Genomic DNA, 17,932 nt, shown 5'->3' on the forward strand with positions numbered 1-17,932 from the left:
TGTATAAGATCATCCCCTCTTTCCAGGACCACTTTTTAGGAACAAAACAAAAAGACTAATAAACCAAATTTCTTTGGTTTAAAGAAACTATTTTATATTGTGCTAAAGTGCTAAAATTTTATTGAAATATTATTGCATTGAAAGATTTGTGCAATTAAACAATAAAAAGTTTTTAAAAAACACAGTGATGACACATTTAATTGAATATCTTGCAACACTTAAACTCGAATGCAATCTGAACTTTGCTCAAAGAGCATCTCAAAAGCCTACATGAGGCTTTTACGCACAGACGTCCTCTGCCTCGCTGGGCTCGCTGTCACTCTTACTCTCACCCAGCAGCTCTGCAATTTTTTGATAGCTTTTCTTTTACTGTTTGCATTTTTCTAGCCTTTTTGAACATGCCATCTTCTTTCATTGCAAGCTGTAACGATGTACAGGTGCTGGTCATAAAATTAGAATATCATGAAAAAGTAGATTGATTTCAGTAATTCCATTTAAAAAGTGAAACTTGTATATTATATTCATACATTACATACAAACTCATATATTTCAGATGTTTATTTTGTTTAATTTTGATGATTACAAATGACAACAAATGAAAATCTCAAATTCATCATATCAGAAAATTAGAATATTACTGAAGACCAATAAAAACAAAGGATTTATAGAAATGTTGGCCAACTGAAAAGTATGAACATGAAAAGTATGAGCATGTACAGCACTCAGTATTTAGTTGGGCCTCCTTTGGCCTGTATTACTGCAGCAATGCGGCGTGGCATGGAGTCGATCAGTCTGTGGCACTGCTCAGGTGTTATGATAGCCCAGGTTGCTCTAATAGTGGCTTTTAGCTCTTCTGAATTGTTGGGTCTGGTGTATTGCATCTTCTTCTTCGCAATACCCCATAGATTTTCTATGGGGTTAAGGTCAGGAGAGTTTGCTGGCCAATTAAGAACAGGGATACCATGGTCCTTCAACCAGGTACTGGTAGCTTTGGCACTGTGTGCAGGTGCCAAGTCCTGTTGGAAAATGAAATCTGCATCTCCAAAAAGTTGGTCAGCTGCAGGAAGCATGAAGTGCTCTAAAACTTCCTGGTATGTGGCTGCGTTGACCCTGGACCTCAGAAAACACAATGGACCAACACCAGCAGATGACATGGCACCCCAAACCATCACTGACTGTGGAAACTTTACACTGGACTTCAAGCAACGTGGATGAAGTGCCTCTCTTCTTTTCCTCCAGACTCTGGGACCTTGATTTCCAAAGGAAATGCAAAATTTACTTTCATCAGAGAACATGACTTTGGACCACTCACCAGCAGTCCAGTCCTGTTTCTCTTTAGACGCTTCTGACGCTGTCTGTGGTTCAAGAGTGGCTTGACACAAGGAATGCGACAGCAGAAACCCATGTCTTTCATACGTCTGTGTGTGGTGGTTCTTGAAGCACTCACTCCAGCTGCAGTCCACTCTTTGTGAATCTCCCCCACATTTTTGAATGGGTTTTGTTTCACAATCCTCTCCAGGGTGCGGTTATCTCTCTTGCTTGTACACTTTTTTCGACCACATCTTTTCCTTCCCTTCGCCTCTCTATTAATGTGCTTGGACACTGAGCTCTGTGAACAGCCAGCCTCTTTAGCGATGACCTTTTGTGTCTTGCCCTCCTTGTGCAAGGTGTCGATGGTCGTCTTTTGGACAACTGTCAAGTCAGCAGTCTTCCCCATGATTGTGTAGCCTATAGAACTAGACTGAAAGACCATTTAAAGGCTTTTGCAGGTGGTTTGAGTTAATTAGCTGATTAGAGTGTGGCACCAGGGGCCATCAATTTTGAACCTTTTCACAATATTCTAATTTTCTGATATGATGAATTTGAGATTTTCATTTGTTGTCATTTGTAATCATCAAAATTAAACAAAATAAACATCTGAAATATATGAGTTTGTATGTAATGTATGAATATAATATACAAGTTTCACTTTTTAAATGGAATTACTGAAATCAATCTACTTTTTCATGATATTCTAATTTTATGACCAGCACCTGTATTTCTTTGCTGCCTGACAGTTGTTTGATCTCTCCGTATGGAAGAAAAATAGTCTAATTGGAATCTTCCTTTTTTTGTACACCAAATTTTAAACACTGAATTTTTTTTAACACCAAATTTTAAATTTTTTTACACATTGAAGTCCCTACTCTGAATTTATATCTGGGAAAAGTTTGCCTGCAAAAAATTCAGCTGCAAAATATTCAACTGCAAATGTGTTGCCCTTTTGGTGAACTCAAGCCAAAGCAATTGTCACTTGATTTAGGCTAGAAGCTTCTAGCCAATGCAAAAAAAACCCTCTGCAAGTATCCCTTTAAACACCTTTTCACCGATCCAGTTGTTTGAAAAGGACATTTTTGCCATAGAAGAAGTAACTATTTTCTTACAACTGCATTCTGGTTGAAGATCAGCACACAAGCACCAAAATAAAATGACATGTTTTGTCTTTCCTGTTTGAAAACTGGTGAAGTGTCATACATTTATTCCCCAGTGAAACAGACAATATTTGTTTTGGGGTTTTTTTTAAACAATCGGATTAAGGTGCACTATAAATAATGTTTCAGATACTGTATTACAGGGGGCAATAACTCTAGCACAAACAAATTTGCTCAGAACAAGTTTATTTCTTACTTTGCAATTTTTCTTACGACATTAAAATTCACTTTTTTTGCTAGACTTTTACTTTGAAAGTTCTCTACACATCTTTTCTTAAAAGACCCATTTTGTGTTGGAGATTACTGTATATGCAGAGGTGTCAAATAACAAGGTACAAATATTTCATTACCTTTCTTAAGATATTTTGGCTATCTATACTTTACTCAAGTAATTATTTTTTAGACAAATTTTTTATTTTACTCCTTATATTATATGCAAGCATCTCTTATTTCTACTGCTTAAATTTTAAAAATACACTTGTAAGTTGTTTTTCATTTAAGCTTATTCTCATCTTAGCCTGTTAGTATTTAAAAAAATAAATAAATAAAAACATTCTCTTTATGGTTGGAGTTGGTGTTGCACATAATTGTTTTTTCCATATACCAAAATAAACAGTTTTTGAAGGTGATGCAAAGTTAAACCATACACTGCTACCATTGGTTATAAAAATAAGACAATTAAGTATAAATAATTTATCATACAAAATTGTAGAACAATGTTCCTTTAATAGGGCAGTGCAGTAACCAGTATGAGGTTTTAAGCATCTGCCATTAACATTTTTTGCTGTATTACTTTTAATTTTATACTTAAAGTAGTTTTAAAATGGTACCTTACACTTGTACTTGAGTAAAAAGTTTAAGTTGATAATCAAACTTCTTTAAAAGTGTTTTTAAACGGTAGGATTCATACTTGTACTTGAGTAATAAACATTAATATTTTTGATATCTCTTTGCATGTTTTCAAATAAAGTGATTCAAAAAGCTGTTCATGTTACAGACTGTTGTGTTTTATTGTCACATTGTGTTTTTATTGTTTTCATTTTTTAAAGATGCCCAAACCAAAAAAGCTCATCTTACTTCAGTAAAATGTATACAAAGGTTAACTTAATTCACTTCAACTCATTTAGATTACATAACAGCCTGCTAAGGAATGCATGTGGTGCTGTGTGTGCATGTGTTCTGTAAAGAGAAGCTATCCTGAGATGTGCTGCTTTGTTTTTCATCACGGTTACTTAGTATACACCCATAAGGTGCTTAGTTAATTAGGTAGAATACTTTTAACTCTGTTTTTGTAAACTCACAATTCATGAATTTGATATCCTGTAGTGCATTTTTGTGTGTGTTCATCACTGTGGATGTTAGTTAGTTGGTCTTAGAGTGTTTGGCATCTTAAAAGTGGGATAAATTACTCAGTCAGCACACAATGGTGGGGCACTCTAGAGGCAAAGAGGGAGAGGGGAAAAAAGAAACAAAAAAGTAGAGGGGAAAAGTGGAGCTTTGGATTGGAGCAGCTAGGGGGAGGGTGACAGTCTTCCTACATGCCTTTGAAACAAACATAAAATAACTTAGTGGCTGACTCCATTTTTAACATTTAGATGATTATTCTATAAAGTAGTTAATAACCAGTGATTGGTTCAATTCCATATATTTAGCTCATTGCAGTCTTTTAATCTCTTTGCAGGCCTGTTTTGGCTGGATTATATCATGCAAATGCAAAAAGATTTACACTCTGCTGCATTGCTGATAACAATAACGGCCCGCTCCTGGTTGACTGGCTGTTTGAACAGCTCCTCAAAAGTCAGAACTGCATGGCCTGTGGAAGAAACAGAGGAAGAAATGCATAAGGGATGATTACGTCCTACAAGATGCAGCAAACAGACAATACAAATATATATCTGTCTCTAGATAGATAGATAGATAGATAGATAGATAGATAGATAGATGACAACTTAATAGGCAACAAACTTTCCCTATCATCCCACATACGTATCCTTTTTAAAGGCTAAGACATAAACTGGTTGTGTGAGAACATTGGAGTTTTTAACTTTGAACTTTGTCCATTCAAACAGTTTTCAAAGCCTGCTGGAAACAAAAGCAAATGAGTTTTAAAATAACATTTTTTAAGTCCAGCAATATTCTTAAAGACTTCAGCCTTCATCTCTATCCTGCCTGAAAGTTATCATTGTTACTATTTTGTCCAGCTCTTTGAGAGTAAGGACTGTTGGACTCTCTTAGTTTTTATTTAGTTTATATGAAATCATTTAATTAACCTGAGATCTAGCATCCTAAAGAATTGCCTAGATTACGAAATGCTGCTTGTTTTTAATGTTGTTGATTCTCATATCGGGAGTTCTGTGTTTTTGTAAACAAACCTTCCCAGCATCATAGAAGTCACTCGTAATAATGTCAGTGGATGCAAAATGTCTCATCAGGCTGTATTTAACAGGCAAGTTGGAGTTCAGCAGGCTGATCATTGCAACTTGCTGAAATTGGTTCAATGCTTAACTGACTGTTTGATTTCCTGTAGAATGAAAAGGCCTGAGACACAGAGGAAGACATGCTCTGAAGAATGATCATGCATGCCGCAAAGAACATATTAATACTGAGCAAAATCTTTGTTTCCTTCTTGTGTAAAAGACTAATATATTGTTCTATGCCACCATCTGCTGGCTGGTTGAAAAACTACAATTTTGAAAACAATTAGAGTGTTCAGAATCAGAAATACTTTAATAATCCCAGAGGGAAATTACTTCGTTGTACTGTGATTAAATAATGGCTTCAGCTTACTGCACTTTAACAAATAAATAGTTTTTATTATAACTACATTTGATTGCTTTATATGTATCTCAGTGTTTTACCGAAGTGTACACAGCTTCTCTGCACAAGAAATGTTCCCAACGCAAACATTCACTTCAAAACATGCATTTTGCAGCAACTCCTTGTCATTTTACATGCTGTTAGATTTTAAGCAAAAGACTTTAATAATTACTTGTAAGTAATACAATGCATTGAGCTTTATGAAATAAAAGGAAAATTATACATCTTTGTCAAATTGGATGGACAATGTGAGAGAACAGCCAGTTCTAATTTGATTTACTTATGAACTTTGACTGAACTCCTCTTACATATAAATGTGCTTTGCTCTAAATAATTTCAGTGCAGCTTCAGTTTAGCGGAACATTTAGGGGCATTGTCCAGCTGAACGATAAACTTCCAGCCTAATCTTTACAGTTTGATTATTCCAATGAGGCCCTCTAAAAACTCTGACCAGCTCTATTATCTCACATGACTCAAAGCAGAATCAAAGCTTGATGCAGTCACCACAATATCTGGGGATTAAATGAACAGGGTGATATAATTTGTAGTTTACCACCATACATAGCATTTAGTGTGTAGGAAAAGCTTTACCTTTTTGTTTAGCAAACAGCAAAATTTAGCTACTTCATTAGGTTTTTCAGCAATAGCTTCCTTCTGGTCACTTCTCCACATAGACTAGATTTGTCTGCTTCATGGACTTTGTGCACAAATAATAGTTGCCTTGTCAACCACATGAACATGGAGTCATTAAAACACCTCTAGAGTTACCACTGGCCCTTTGAGTGTTGGCATGAATACTTTGCAAGACATTGTGTTTAGTTGTTAGATGAAAATTCCAGACATTCAGTCATTAATTTTCTGTCTTGATATAAAAAGAAAATATGATGATTGGTTAGACAAACTCTTTTCTTTGCATCCTTGTCAGAGGCCAGCACTGCCACACACAGTGCTGTGTTGACAAGAACCTGTGTATCTTTGCACTTTAAGCCTTCTACCAGAGCCTGTATGCCTCCAGGAGATCGAATGCTGGACTGGATCGTTTCCTGTTCTTCCATGTTACAAAGAGTGGCAGCAGAGTTGGCCACTGTCCTTGCAGAGTTTACAGCTTCTGGACGAGGACCTCATGGCCCCTGCGTCATACACCGCAATGGAAGATACCACGTTAGTAGATGGGGGGTTGCATTGCAAGCGCTGGATTCTTATCTAGTGTAGGAGGCACTGCAGTGTGCATTATGTATATGTGGCATGTGTCTCATTCAGGTAGATTGTACAGACATGTAAATACAGTAAAATATAGGATGTAACAGAAGGATGAGAAGGAAAAAATAAAACTATTTCATGTGCCAGAGATGATGGATGATGCAGCTGGGTTTTATTTTATTTTTTTGGTTTGTTTTGTTTTTAGGAGAACAGATGTAATAAAGGTATAATGCAGAGAGTGAAAGACACAAGATATTATAAGACAGATTGCACGAGAAACAAAGACATATGACGGATTATAAAAGTGCCTAAAAACCAAAAGATGAATCTAAAACCAATTGTACCTCTAAAGGTCTTTTACCTCATTGTTTTGCTAACTATACTTATTCCTTAAATATTTGTTTCCAGTTTTATTACATCAACTTATTTTCAATGCTGTTTATGGACAACGGTTTTAAAAAGAGTTCTTAAGACAAATTACACTTTTTAAATAGCAAAAAAAATATTTTTGTTTGCAGAACTGTCTGTTGATGGAGTCTAACACTTTGCTTACTTTTACATTAGAATAAAAGCTTACAGGTTTTATAATTCAGCATCATTTTTGTGAGATGTTGCATGTAACAGTTTTTCAAGAACAGAATTGTGGTCTCCTAAGAGCCTGAGATTTAATGTATGCAACCTTATTCCTTGTTTAATCTTCACTTAAATGCATTAAAAATGTAAGGTTTTAAAGGAAGGGCTGCTCAGTGGAACAGTGGGTAGCACTGCTGTCTTGCAGCAAGAAGGTTGCGGGTCGATTCCCGACCCGGGGTCTTTCTGCAGGGAGTTTGCAGGATCTCCCTGAGCATGCATTGGTTCTCTCTGGGTACTCCAGCTTCCTCCCACAGTCAAAAAACATGACTGTTAGGTTAATTGGCTTCTCAAAATTCTCCTTAGGTGTGAGTTTGTCTGTGAATGGTTGTTTGTCCTGTTTGTCTCTGTGTTTCCCTGCAATGGATTGGTGACCTGTCCAGGGTGTACCCTGCCTCTTGCCCGTAGACAGCTGGAGATAGGCACCAGCACCCCTTGCGACCCCACCTGGAATTAAGCATGTCAGGAAATGGATGGATGGATGGTTTTAAAGGATGTTTGTGACTCACAGTGCATTGGAGGTGTTGTTAGGTGTCAGTCTTGAGAAAGCCTGGGTCACTGCCTCTCTTATCTCCAAGTTTTCACTATTGCACCACCAGAGGGACACCACCTGAAACACACCAGCTGCACTGTTTATTCCTATGCTGTTATGACCCAGTGAATATACATATCTATATGTCTTGCTTACCCAAGTCTCTGAAGTTGTCTTTGGTGGCTGGGTGGAAGCTCATGGCAGCCATAGCCTGACAGGCAGCAGCTCTCACACTGTGGTCAACCACAGACAGAAGCTCTACCTACGTACTCTCTACATCCTGCTCATGGAGAACATTAAAGCTTTCAGCTGTATGTTCACAGAGAGCCAGGCAAACACCAACAAAACAAATCAGCAACTACTATAAATGCACCCTAACTTTCCTTTAACATTCTACAGATGACATGAAGGGAATTGTTTTAAAATTGGTTTTTTTTCAACGTCGTTACAGCTGCCCTGCTGAGGCATTTTAAAACAGTGGATGGGATTCTAGGTGTGTTGGGCTTTTTGACAAAGTCCCTCAGCCTTTCAAGCTTCTCAAGACCAGCTGCAGAGTGAACCATGATCAGCTGATCATTCAACTTCCACTTTACTTCCTCCTATTTCAGTAGCCTCTTCAGGAAAACTAGATGAAGATACTAAAGGGAAGTGGTGGCCTAGGGGTTAGGCCATAGGGCTTTGAATCCTGAGATCGGAAGTTTGATCCCCCACTCCCCCAGACTGCCACTCTGGCTCCCTGAGCAAGACTCTTAACCCCACACTGCTCCGTGGGCGCTGCACAATGGCAGCCCACTGCTCCCCAAAGGGATGGGTTAAATGCAGAGATAAATTTCTCCAATGTGAGATCAATAATGTTCAATTTATTAAGAACATATTTTTCATACAATTGCTGTCTTTAGAAAAAAAAAAAGGGATTCCAACCCCACAGGTCAATGCCTTTCCCTACAGCTGCATCTAAACGATCAACAATAAGTAGTGGAAAACTTTGATGTGAAAAAAAAAATGTGTGTTTTTAAACATTTTACCAAAAAAAATGTAAAAAGTGTGAAAAGTATTTTTATTTAACAACCCCTTACTTCTAACAAGAAAGTAATTTATCCCATTATTATTATTTTGAGTAGTATTAGTAGTGAAAATTTGTAAGAAAGATTTAAAAAGAAATAGCGATTTGGTTTAATCTCCTCGAAAACTTGAATCCAGAACATGGGTGGTTCTAGACAGGGGCCAAACAGGGGCCTTTGCAACTGAAGAGCAGGTCCTGGCCCCTGTTATGGCCCCTGCACTGAAAACAAAAAGTAATAACTAAAAATAAAGTTAAGTGCAAATATAATTAGATACATTTTTCTTGTAATAGGTGTATTTTCTCTTGATTTGGGCGGGTAAGTCAAACAAATCGCCAATGGAACAAGATATACATTTAAAATAAGAGAAAAAAGTCCATTATCTTCTTTCAAGAACATAATATTAATATTCTTTTTTAGAGCAAAAGTACTTCTTCCTTTGGTAAATCATTATAATTATCTGTTCAAATTCAGGACAAATAATTTTATTTTAAGAAATGTATTTATTTAGATCAGTTTTTGTAATACTAAATAAATGTATTATGATGATATTTGCTGGCAGAGGAGACCGTAAGTGATTCATCCTTTGGGCCATGCATAATATTATACCTTTACAATTTAATTTAACAACTGTTTTGAAATTACAGTCAGATTTGAGCTTCAGTTATAGACTCACAATTTTTTACTGTTAGATCAGAAAACTGTAGCCGTAGCTTTGTGGCTCACTTAACATGCTAAATCAAATGCTACTTTTTGTTGTTGTTGTTTGCTTTTTTTCTGTGTGTTTGATATCCTTTTTTTCCGTGGCCCCATCGCAAAGCACTGGCCCCACCATGGGTCCCCACTATGTAAATGCCATCTTGAACCGCCACTGATCCAGAAGTAAGACGGAACAATTTAGATCAAAACGTAATGTATAGCAAGATTTAAGGCCAGTGCTCACAAACTCTTTCATTAATCTGATTAGTGGGGAAAAAACAGTCTCTAGATATAAAGAAATACCCCCAAAACCTGATGATCTGACTCAGTGGAAAGCAGCCATTATAGGGTATAGGTTTGGAGAAGGGTGTATGAAATTCTTTTCTTTTCTTTTTTTTCTTTTTTTGTAGTTGTTGACAGACATGTATGTGTGTGTGTATATATATATATATATATATATATATATATATATTTTTTTTTTTTTTTTTTTTCGTTTTTTTTTTTTTTTTGAGAAATGTGCACTACTTTGTGTTGGTCTGCCTTCTTTTTCCCAATATAATACATTGAGGTTTTAAATGATTAAAGTAGTTTAAGTGGTGTGAGTACGTTGCAAACTTCTTTATATTCATCTTATTGTAGAGAAGATTCATGAGCTTCTCAAATCCCTGCTCCTTCGTAAATGTTAGCTGTGTATCCTTATCAAGTGTGACATTTCAGCATCTTTAAAGCCAAACGTGGGATGACAGGAAAGTCTGATTTAAGCAGCTATAGAAGCGAGACGATACCACCTAACTCATGCACATTGCGGCTTTTGTAGTCCTTTATTCACCCAAATCACAATTGTTACAACTGGGTTGAAAAATATTACAGTCACATGTTTGGTTGTGTTTTAAATGTTTATGAATGTTGACATAACTTCAAAATGAAAAGGCTTACTGCAGAATAAGTCCTGTGATTTTCTCTAAGCATATGAGTCACCTTAACTAGGTTGAAGATGATCTCTAGTGAGTTCTTTGTGACATCTGGGTCTGGCCTGGTTAGGAGTTTGATTATAGTTGGCATAACATTGTTGTTGTAGATCTGGACTTTGGGAGTGAGATCCACTGACAGAGAGGCAAGACACAGTGTTGCAAACTCATGGACAACCACGTCCTCTGGAGAAGAGAGGATGTTTGTTGCGTTTTTTTTCCATGTAAGAAATTATACATTTATTGTCAAAATCTACAATTTATGTTTACATTTATGTTCACAAAAATTAGGCAAATATTTGGTAACCATAATAACTTACCTTCAGGTTTTTGTATAATCGCATTGAGTTTTTTTAGGGCATTGCTAACTTCACCTTTAAGAATAAAAACAGGTCAAGAAATAGTAATTTAAAGTGAAAAAAAACCTTTAAAATACCTAAGCTCTTTAAAGCTAGCTGCCTATACAGAATTTTAACAGGAAAATAAATAGTTAAAGCCATCAAAGTTAATTTCACTGTTTGCTATCATATGGATAATTAGATAGAACGAACCATTGGTGGCCATAATACCCAGGGCCATGAAGGCATTGCGTCTGATCAGTCCGTTGCTGTGATTAATAAGCCTGCAGAGAGGCTCCAGGGCCCCTATTCCCAGCAGAGAAACTTTCATCTCATCTCCTGACAATAGGGGGAGACAGTGAGCAAGAGAGGTTTAGCAGAACTCTGAATGAGGTAAAAATAAATAAATAAATATCTCTACATCAACATTGCAGAGCATTGTAACATTATTTATACAAAGGAAAAACCTATAACATCTACCTTTACTGGCAAATCTATTGTTTGCCTCCAATGCTTTTGTCAGAATGTCTTCCTCTTGGGAGTTTAAAAGCAACACTACCGTTGCTGGGGTTTTACTCTCAAAAGACAGGGGCTCAAACTGAGCACCAGGAGAGAAAGTTATAATTATGATTAGAACAAAATGAAACATAATATGCAGAAGTAGAGCAATATGGTGGCACTATTGCAAATAAAGTGTAAAATTTGTTGGCATAAATTAATCTTTACAAACAGAAGCATACACTTTAACATAACATTTTATCTAAACAAACAACCCCAGCTAATTTTTTTTATTTTTTGTGAAGCATTTTCGATCCTCGAAGTTTTGGTGGTTTTGTAAAGCCTGGGGTGAAATAAATAAAATAAATACAGACTTCAGTTTCTCTGAGAATTCTTTAAAAGATGTTTGAATGTGGACAAAATGTTGATAATGAAATGAAGGATTTATTGCTGCAGTTGAATCACAGGAGGAAGGAAGGAAGGAAGGAAGGAAGGAAGGAAGGAAGGAAGGAAGGAAGGAAGGAAGGAAGGAAGGAAGGAAGGAAGGAAGGAAGGAAGGAAGGAAGGAAGGAAGGAAGGAAGGAAGGAATATATACAAAGTACAGAGGAAAAGTTAAATAGGAAATAAAATGATAAATATTAGGATGGATGGATGGATGGATGGATGGATGGATGGATGGATGGATGGATGGATGGATGGATGGATGGATGGATGGATGGATGGATGGATGGATGGATGGATATATGGATGGATGGATGGATGGATGGATGGATGGATGGATGGATGGACTTTTGAGAAAATTTAAAATAAACAATTAAAATACAAATATTTTTCCATACACATTTTATTTTTCCACACTTAACCCAACCTCTAAAATATGTAAATATGTTTTTGTTTTGTTTTTAAACTGCGTTGGAACCCAGTAGGTGTGATGATCATTATTAACTAGAGCAGAGGTCTTCAACAGAATTTACCTTTCTGTGTTTACATTATTGCAATAGGTAAATAAAACATTCACAATTATTAAGACTTTATAAATGTACTCTTCTTTCATGCCAGCAGACTGGAATAGATCCTTTGAATCGTAAATTACTCGTTTCTGAATCGAATCGTTTAGATTTAAAAGAATCGGAAAAAGAATCGAATTGTGACCCTTAGAACCGATTCTAAATCGAATCGTGGGAATCCCAAAGAATCAAAGCCCTAGTCATCAGGGGCGGAGCTAGATTGGGGTCCAGGGGTGGCCACCCCTGTCGCCACCCCTACCATTTATTTCCTTCTAATACAGACAGTGGCAGCAGTAATACTCTCAAGTGGAATATTCAAAGCATTTTATTTTTTTGTGGTTAATTATGCACATCAGTATACTAACATTAGATAAGTACAGAATTCATGCTCTTTTCAGAACTACATTTTGTGTTATATATGGGGTGAAATGATAAAAATAAAGTCTCTTTAAGTCATCTAGGAGTCTTCCGCGAAATAATAGATAAATGGCTATTTTAATGAAAACTTATTAAATAATCAATTTATGTTGGTAAAGGTACTTGTAAATATCAATATTATGCAGAATGAGTATTGATAAAAGTAGGTAATGACAATGGAAAAAATGTTTGCCCCAGAACTCAAACCTGAAAGAGTTTTATCCACTATACCTTTTATTTAGAAAGCACGGATGTTTAAATATATACTTCTATATGTTAGCAAAGGCTGTAGGAAAGTAAAGTTTGTCTTTATTTTGAAAATGTAGATTTTTTGCTTGTTAATTTTCCTGGTAGAACAGTGTAGATTGACCCTGAGGTTCTGGAGCCTATCCGCTAACGGCCACCCAGCAGTGTACATTGGTTATTACCTGGCCACCCTTATTAAAAATTTTCTGGCTAGGCCTCTGCTTGTCATTGGCCTGGAAAACGATGAAGTCCCCTGACCTGGAGCGTATTCACATGCATAAAACCTATAGAGGTATTTTTTCGGTTAAAAAGGGTTGACCTGACCCGCGTAGGAAACAAAGAGGCCGGTCTTTAAATGTGCTGCTATGAACAGCGACTCATAAAACAAATGAGGACTAAACTGCATCAGCACATTTCCAGAGCTACTGACACAGCAGAGTGCCAGTGGAAACAGCGTAGTATGCACCAGAAAACCAAATGACCTCTAAAGACATTACCTCTATAGTAGCTGGGGACATTAACGCGCTGCTTCCTGAAAAAAATAGAGCCTGTGATTAATCTCATCGAAAGCAAAGCATTACAGGGATGCCCGGTGGGGATGTTGCTCATACATAACTATTACAACCGAATTTTTAAAAGGAAATAGCTCCATTTAATCCTTATTTCGTATTTAGTAGAGTATAAGTATAAAGTCAGGGGCTTGGCTGTGTGTGTGGAGCGAAGGAGGGAGGTGCGGCGAATCAGCGCAGCGGCAGACATTGCGCGGCTCGGACTGTCACCTCCCATCCGTCGAGCTGTCATTTGACAGCAGCACACATGAACACCAGCGCTGCGGAGTTAGGAGCTGACCTCCAGTGGACGTTAGTGGTCTTATTATCTGCTGCTTGGTGTTTTTACGTCGAACGGGGTATGGGCACTGACAGGATACGCCCCTGTCATATCTACGGACTAAACGCGTAGGAGGACTGTTGGAAGCTGGCTAGCAGTAGCTCCGGTTAGCTCACAGGCTAACGGTAGCCGAAGCGGCTGTGAGCGACGGAGCCTGCCTCTGCTTCGTACCGTCTTATGGCCGAGGAACGTCGGAGGGGTTCTAGCTGTTTGTCTGGTAATACGTTTCGCATCATTCGGTTGTCATTTTAATATTTTCTTCTGGGAGGGAGGTGGGCGGGGGGGTGACCCTTCTCTTATTCGGCGCTTCCAACGGGAATATATCCGCTTCCTCCCGCTGTCATTGTTTATTTTTGTATTACTATTATTTTATAAATTTAACCATTGGTCTGTTTGACGAGCTATGCTAACGCCAGCTCTGTGAGCGAGAGGAAGAAGGCATCGATGTGAGGCTGAAAGGAGGCGGTTTTAGGTGCGGGAGAGCAACATTGTTAGCTTATTAGTTTCTCACCCCCTTCCATGATAGATAACATTAACCGACTTGGTGCATTCTGTTGGGTTAGGAGACTAAATGAATAGTAATAACCCGACTACATCGTGAGGCCACGGTGCCAGCTTCAAGGGGAGACGCTGATCTACACATCATCAGTTGCACAGACTGCAGCAGCGGGCAGTTTGCTGGAAACATGGCTTCGGCGGCCAGCATCGCCGCATCTATTGCGAGCAAAACGAAGACGAAGAAGAAACACTTCGTGGCTCAGAAAGTGAAGCTGTTTCGTGCCAGCGACCCTCTCCTCAGCGTACTCATGTGGGGAGTCAATCACTCGGTAAGTCACATCTTCCTAATGAGGATCCACTGAATGCAAAAAAAAAAAAAGTGTGATGACATATGTCTAAGGTTTTGATATTCTGTCAATCTAAACGTGTAAATAAAACATTAGCATCAGCCTTTGGCTTCCTGTTGTGCACATATAGGATAAGCTTATATGGTTCTGTGTCTCATCCAAGGCAGCTTATCTCTGATTTCCTCGTCTTCCTTTTGCTGAACTGTGAACCAGTATCTGTCAGTCAGAAAGCATGCATACGTTTAGCATCATGCATGGACGAATGGAGTAAAGGCATGTGAGGTCTTTGACATTTATTTTTTATGATGCATTTAATGCAGTTTTACTGCTTCTTATAATCAGTGGAGGCTGTTTTAGGAATTGCTCCCTGGGTAGGCTGCTCTTTCTGCACACTCCTTCCTCTTGCAGAAGCACACATCCACTTCCCCAACTAAAGCCTGTTCTCTAAAAAAAAAACTGACTTTGTTCTGTGTCAGGTGACAGATTCAAATAAACGTTAAAATGCTAGATAGATGAGAAACATAGCCATGAACTAATAAGATAGATAAGAAATTCTAAGCAATTTCAGGTTTGACCACTCCAGTTTTACACATTTTGAAATAGAGTTGATCAAGTGCAGTTCACATTTCCTAAAGAAAAAACAACAACACAAAACCATTAAACAACAACAACAAAACAAAACTGTTAAACCTTTCAGCTTAAAGTGATGATATGAATCATACAGAAACTTTAGAGCCATCAGTTGCCAGTGGCATGCTGCAATACTTCCTCACTTTGCTTACTGTGCTCAAGACCTACTGACTGACATTGCAAATTGTTAAAACAAAGTTCATTGTAAAGGAGAACTGACTAAATGTATTCCTTTTTTCCCCCTGAGTGACGGAGGTGCCTCATAGGTTATCCCAGCACACTCAACTACATCAGTCATATTAAAACATAGGGAGATATATCAATCTCTTTTTTGTGGCTTTTTCAATATGCCCAAAATAGGCAGCTTAGCTCACTTTTAAAACATGCTGATTTGCTTACATTCTTGATGAGTTAAAAAAAGATCCTGACCTACTTCATAGATGTTCATTGTTGTCATGATACTAATTTGGTGCTCAGTGCTATTCATATCAAGCTTTGTAACTATTTTTGTTTTTAATTTATAAGTGTTGCTGTTATACCAAACCTTTTTGGAAACTGGGAAGTGAGTGCAATGCTTCCAACATAAAGGCTGAAGCAATGCATTGGGGAGGGACTATAGATGCAGCCGCGATTGCGATACAGTAATGTATCATGCCAACAAAAAATTACACAAAAAACGCTGCAAAGCACTGACTTCTAATTGTGCTATTTTTCTTAAAGAGATGTCCAAAAGAAGGGGCCAGTTTGATCTCTATTATTTCCTAGGTATGGATTCTAAACCTAATTTGGCCTACTTCGAAGAAAAGCAGGCCCTGTGATGAAGAATTCAAAAAGGGGTTATTATGTTTATTTTGCTATAATCATTAGCTTTGTAGTCGTCATCATCTAAATGGGAGATTAAAGTAATGTAAATAAATGTCTTGTATCTACAGGTTTTGAGAAGAATAACTTAAGCTACACCCCTTTTTTTTCTTTAAGAATTATCATCCCGCTGCTACAGCAAGCAGTGACATTTCACACATCAACTGGCCTAATTTGCTTATTCTACGATGTAGCGTACACCTCAGTGAAAATGCAAAGTACAAAACGTCAAATGATGCTTTTTTTTGTTTCAGCTTCTTTAAAACAAGCTGTGGGATGTTTTAAGCTCTGGGTGTTTTTTTTTACTGTTCAAAAGCCTCCAATTACACTTTACTTCACTTTATGCACTTCCTCTTTAACAGTAGGAGTTGCGCAGTATGTGAATAGAATGGAAAGTGGTTATTTTCACTACCCGATCCGTCCTGGAATCACGATCTATACCAGCAGCTAATTTGGCACAACCAGATGTTTATCTGGATTTAAATAAATAATCTAGTTATGGTAATAAAATTACTTATTTCTATCCTTAACTCACCGAAGAATGCTAATGCACATCTTTAAAAAATGTTTTATGACTTTTCAGAGACAGTTTTGATGCTTTTTACATTTTCTCCATTAAACTGCTTGTCTGACATCATCAGGCATGTTTAGAGCAGTCCGGCCAAATATGATTAAACCATGTTTATCTGCATTTAAGTTGTTTCTTTCTTTAGGTTATGCACTATATAAATTAATGTTAACATGAAAGGAAAACATAAACCTCAAAAAGACTAGATTTATGTTTAATTCCAAAGCTGAAAAAGTTTCATCCCGGAAGTAGTGCAGGATCCCATTTCAAGGCATTTATTTTCTCAGATAATATATTTTTAATCTGTATTAACACAATATAGTTTAGTATTTTTTTGACAAAATCAAATCGAGGGCGACCCGGATGTATATCTGGTTCCGCATGTGTCAATAAGCGGATGGTGCGGATCATGCTTGCAGGACGGATCGGGTAGCGATTTGAATTTGTAAAATATTTCTCATTTTATAATTTTGGTTATTTTAGTTAATAGATTTTTAAAAAGATTATTTATTTATTCATTTATTTAGAACAGGAATTAGAAATACAAATGGAAATTAAAGCCACAAGTGGCATTGGGCGGCCCTCGCAGCTCGCACCGCCTGGTATGCTGCGACCGCTGGAACCAAGCGACCGCCTCCTTCTCGCTCCTCCCAACCCAGCAAAATGGGTTCCACGCTTTACCTCTGGGCCTGCTGAGACAACCACAGCTTTGGTCAGGAAGGCTTAAACTAGGGATAAAATATAATATCTGGGATGAATCTCATCTGTGAGATAGATGCTGCGGCCATCTCAGGTGGTGGGTCAAAAGTATATGTTTAAAAGATGAAGAAACAGCACCGCCAAAATCCACGGTTAGCGGTATTACACCCTACTCAAAACAAAAAAAATCATTAAAAATCCATAGTTTGCAATAAAATCCCGAAAAAAATCGCAAATGTCAAGGAACACATCTTGCATGTCCTAGATTTTTTTTAGATGATTTATTAAATAATTTAAAGAAAGAAAAATCTTTAAACTTGAATGCCATATATTGCGGCAGTTGAAAACCCCATAAGATAATCAAACGTGCATAGATTCATGCCAATCTTGGCAGCCTTTTCTATAATCAAAGGATAAATAACTATTCCAAATTTGGCTACGATTGCTATAAAACTTTTTGAAATACAACAATTTCCTGTTAACACAAACTTTTGAAAAATTAGAGTGACGGACTTTTAAGAAGAGCTATGCTGTGTTTACCATCAAACAAGAAGCT

General features: G+C 37.3%; 1 protein-coding gene across 1 annotated transcript; it reads right to left on the reverse strand.

Moving 5' to 3' along the window:
* Positions 1-7,623: 7,623 nt before the first annotated feature.
* armc3 (armadillo repeat containing 3) lies at positions 7,624-13,403 on the reverse strand. Its single transcript, XM_038268960.1, is given in 10 exon segments — positions 7,624-7,742; positions 7,807-7,967; positions 8,101-8,212; positions 9,979-10,121; positions 10,123-10,229; positions 10,389-10,564; positions 10,699-10,752; positions 10,930-11,055; positions 11,197-11,314; positions 13,383-13,403. Coding segments are annotated over 10 exon segments (1,137 nt in total).
* Positions 13,404-17,932: the final 4,529 nt, after the last annotated feature.

This window comes from Cyprinodon tularosa, unplaced genomic scaffold (assembly GCF_016077235.1).
Source record: "Cyprinodon tularosa strain WSP-4 unplaced genomic scaffold, ASM1607723v1 ctg711, whole genome shotgun sequence".
In the NCBI taxonomy this organism is placed as follows: Eukaryota; Metazoa; Chordata; class Actinopteri; order Cyprinodontiformes; family Cyprinodontidae; genus Cyprinodon; species Cyprinodon tularosa.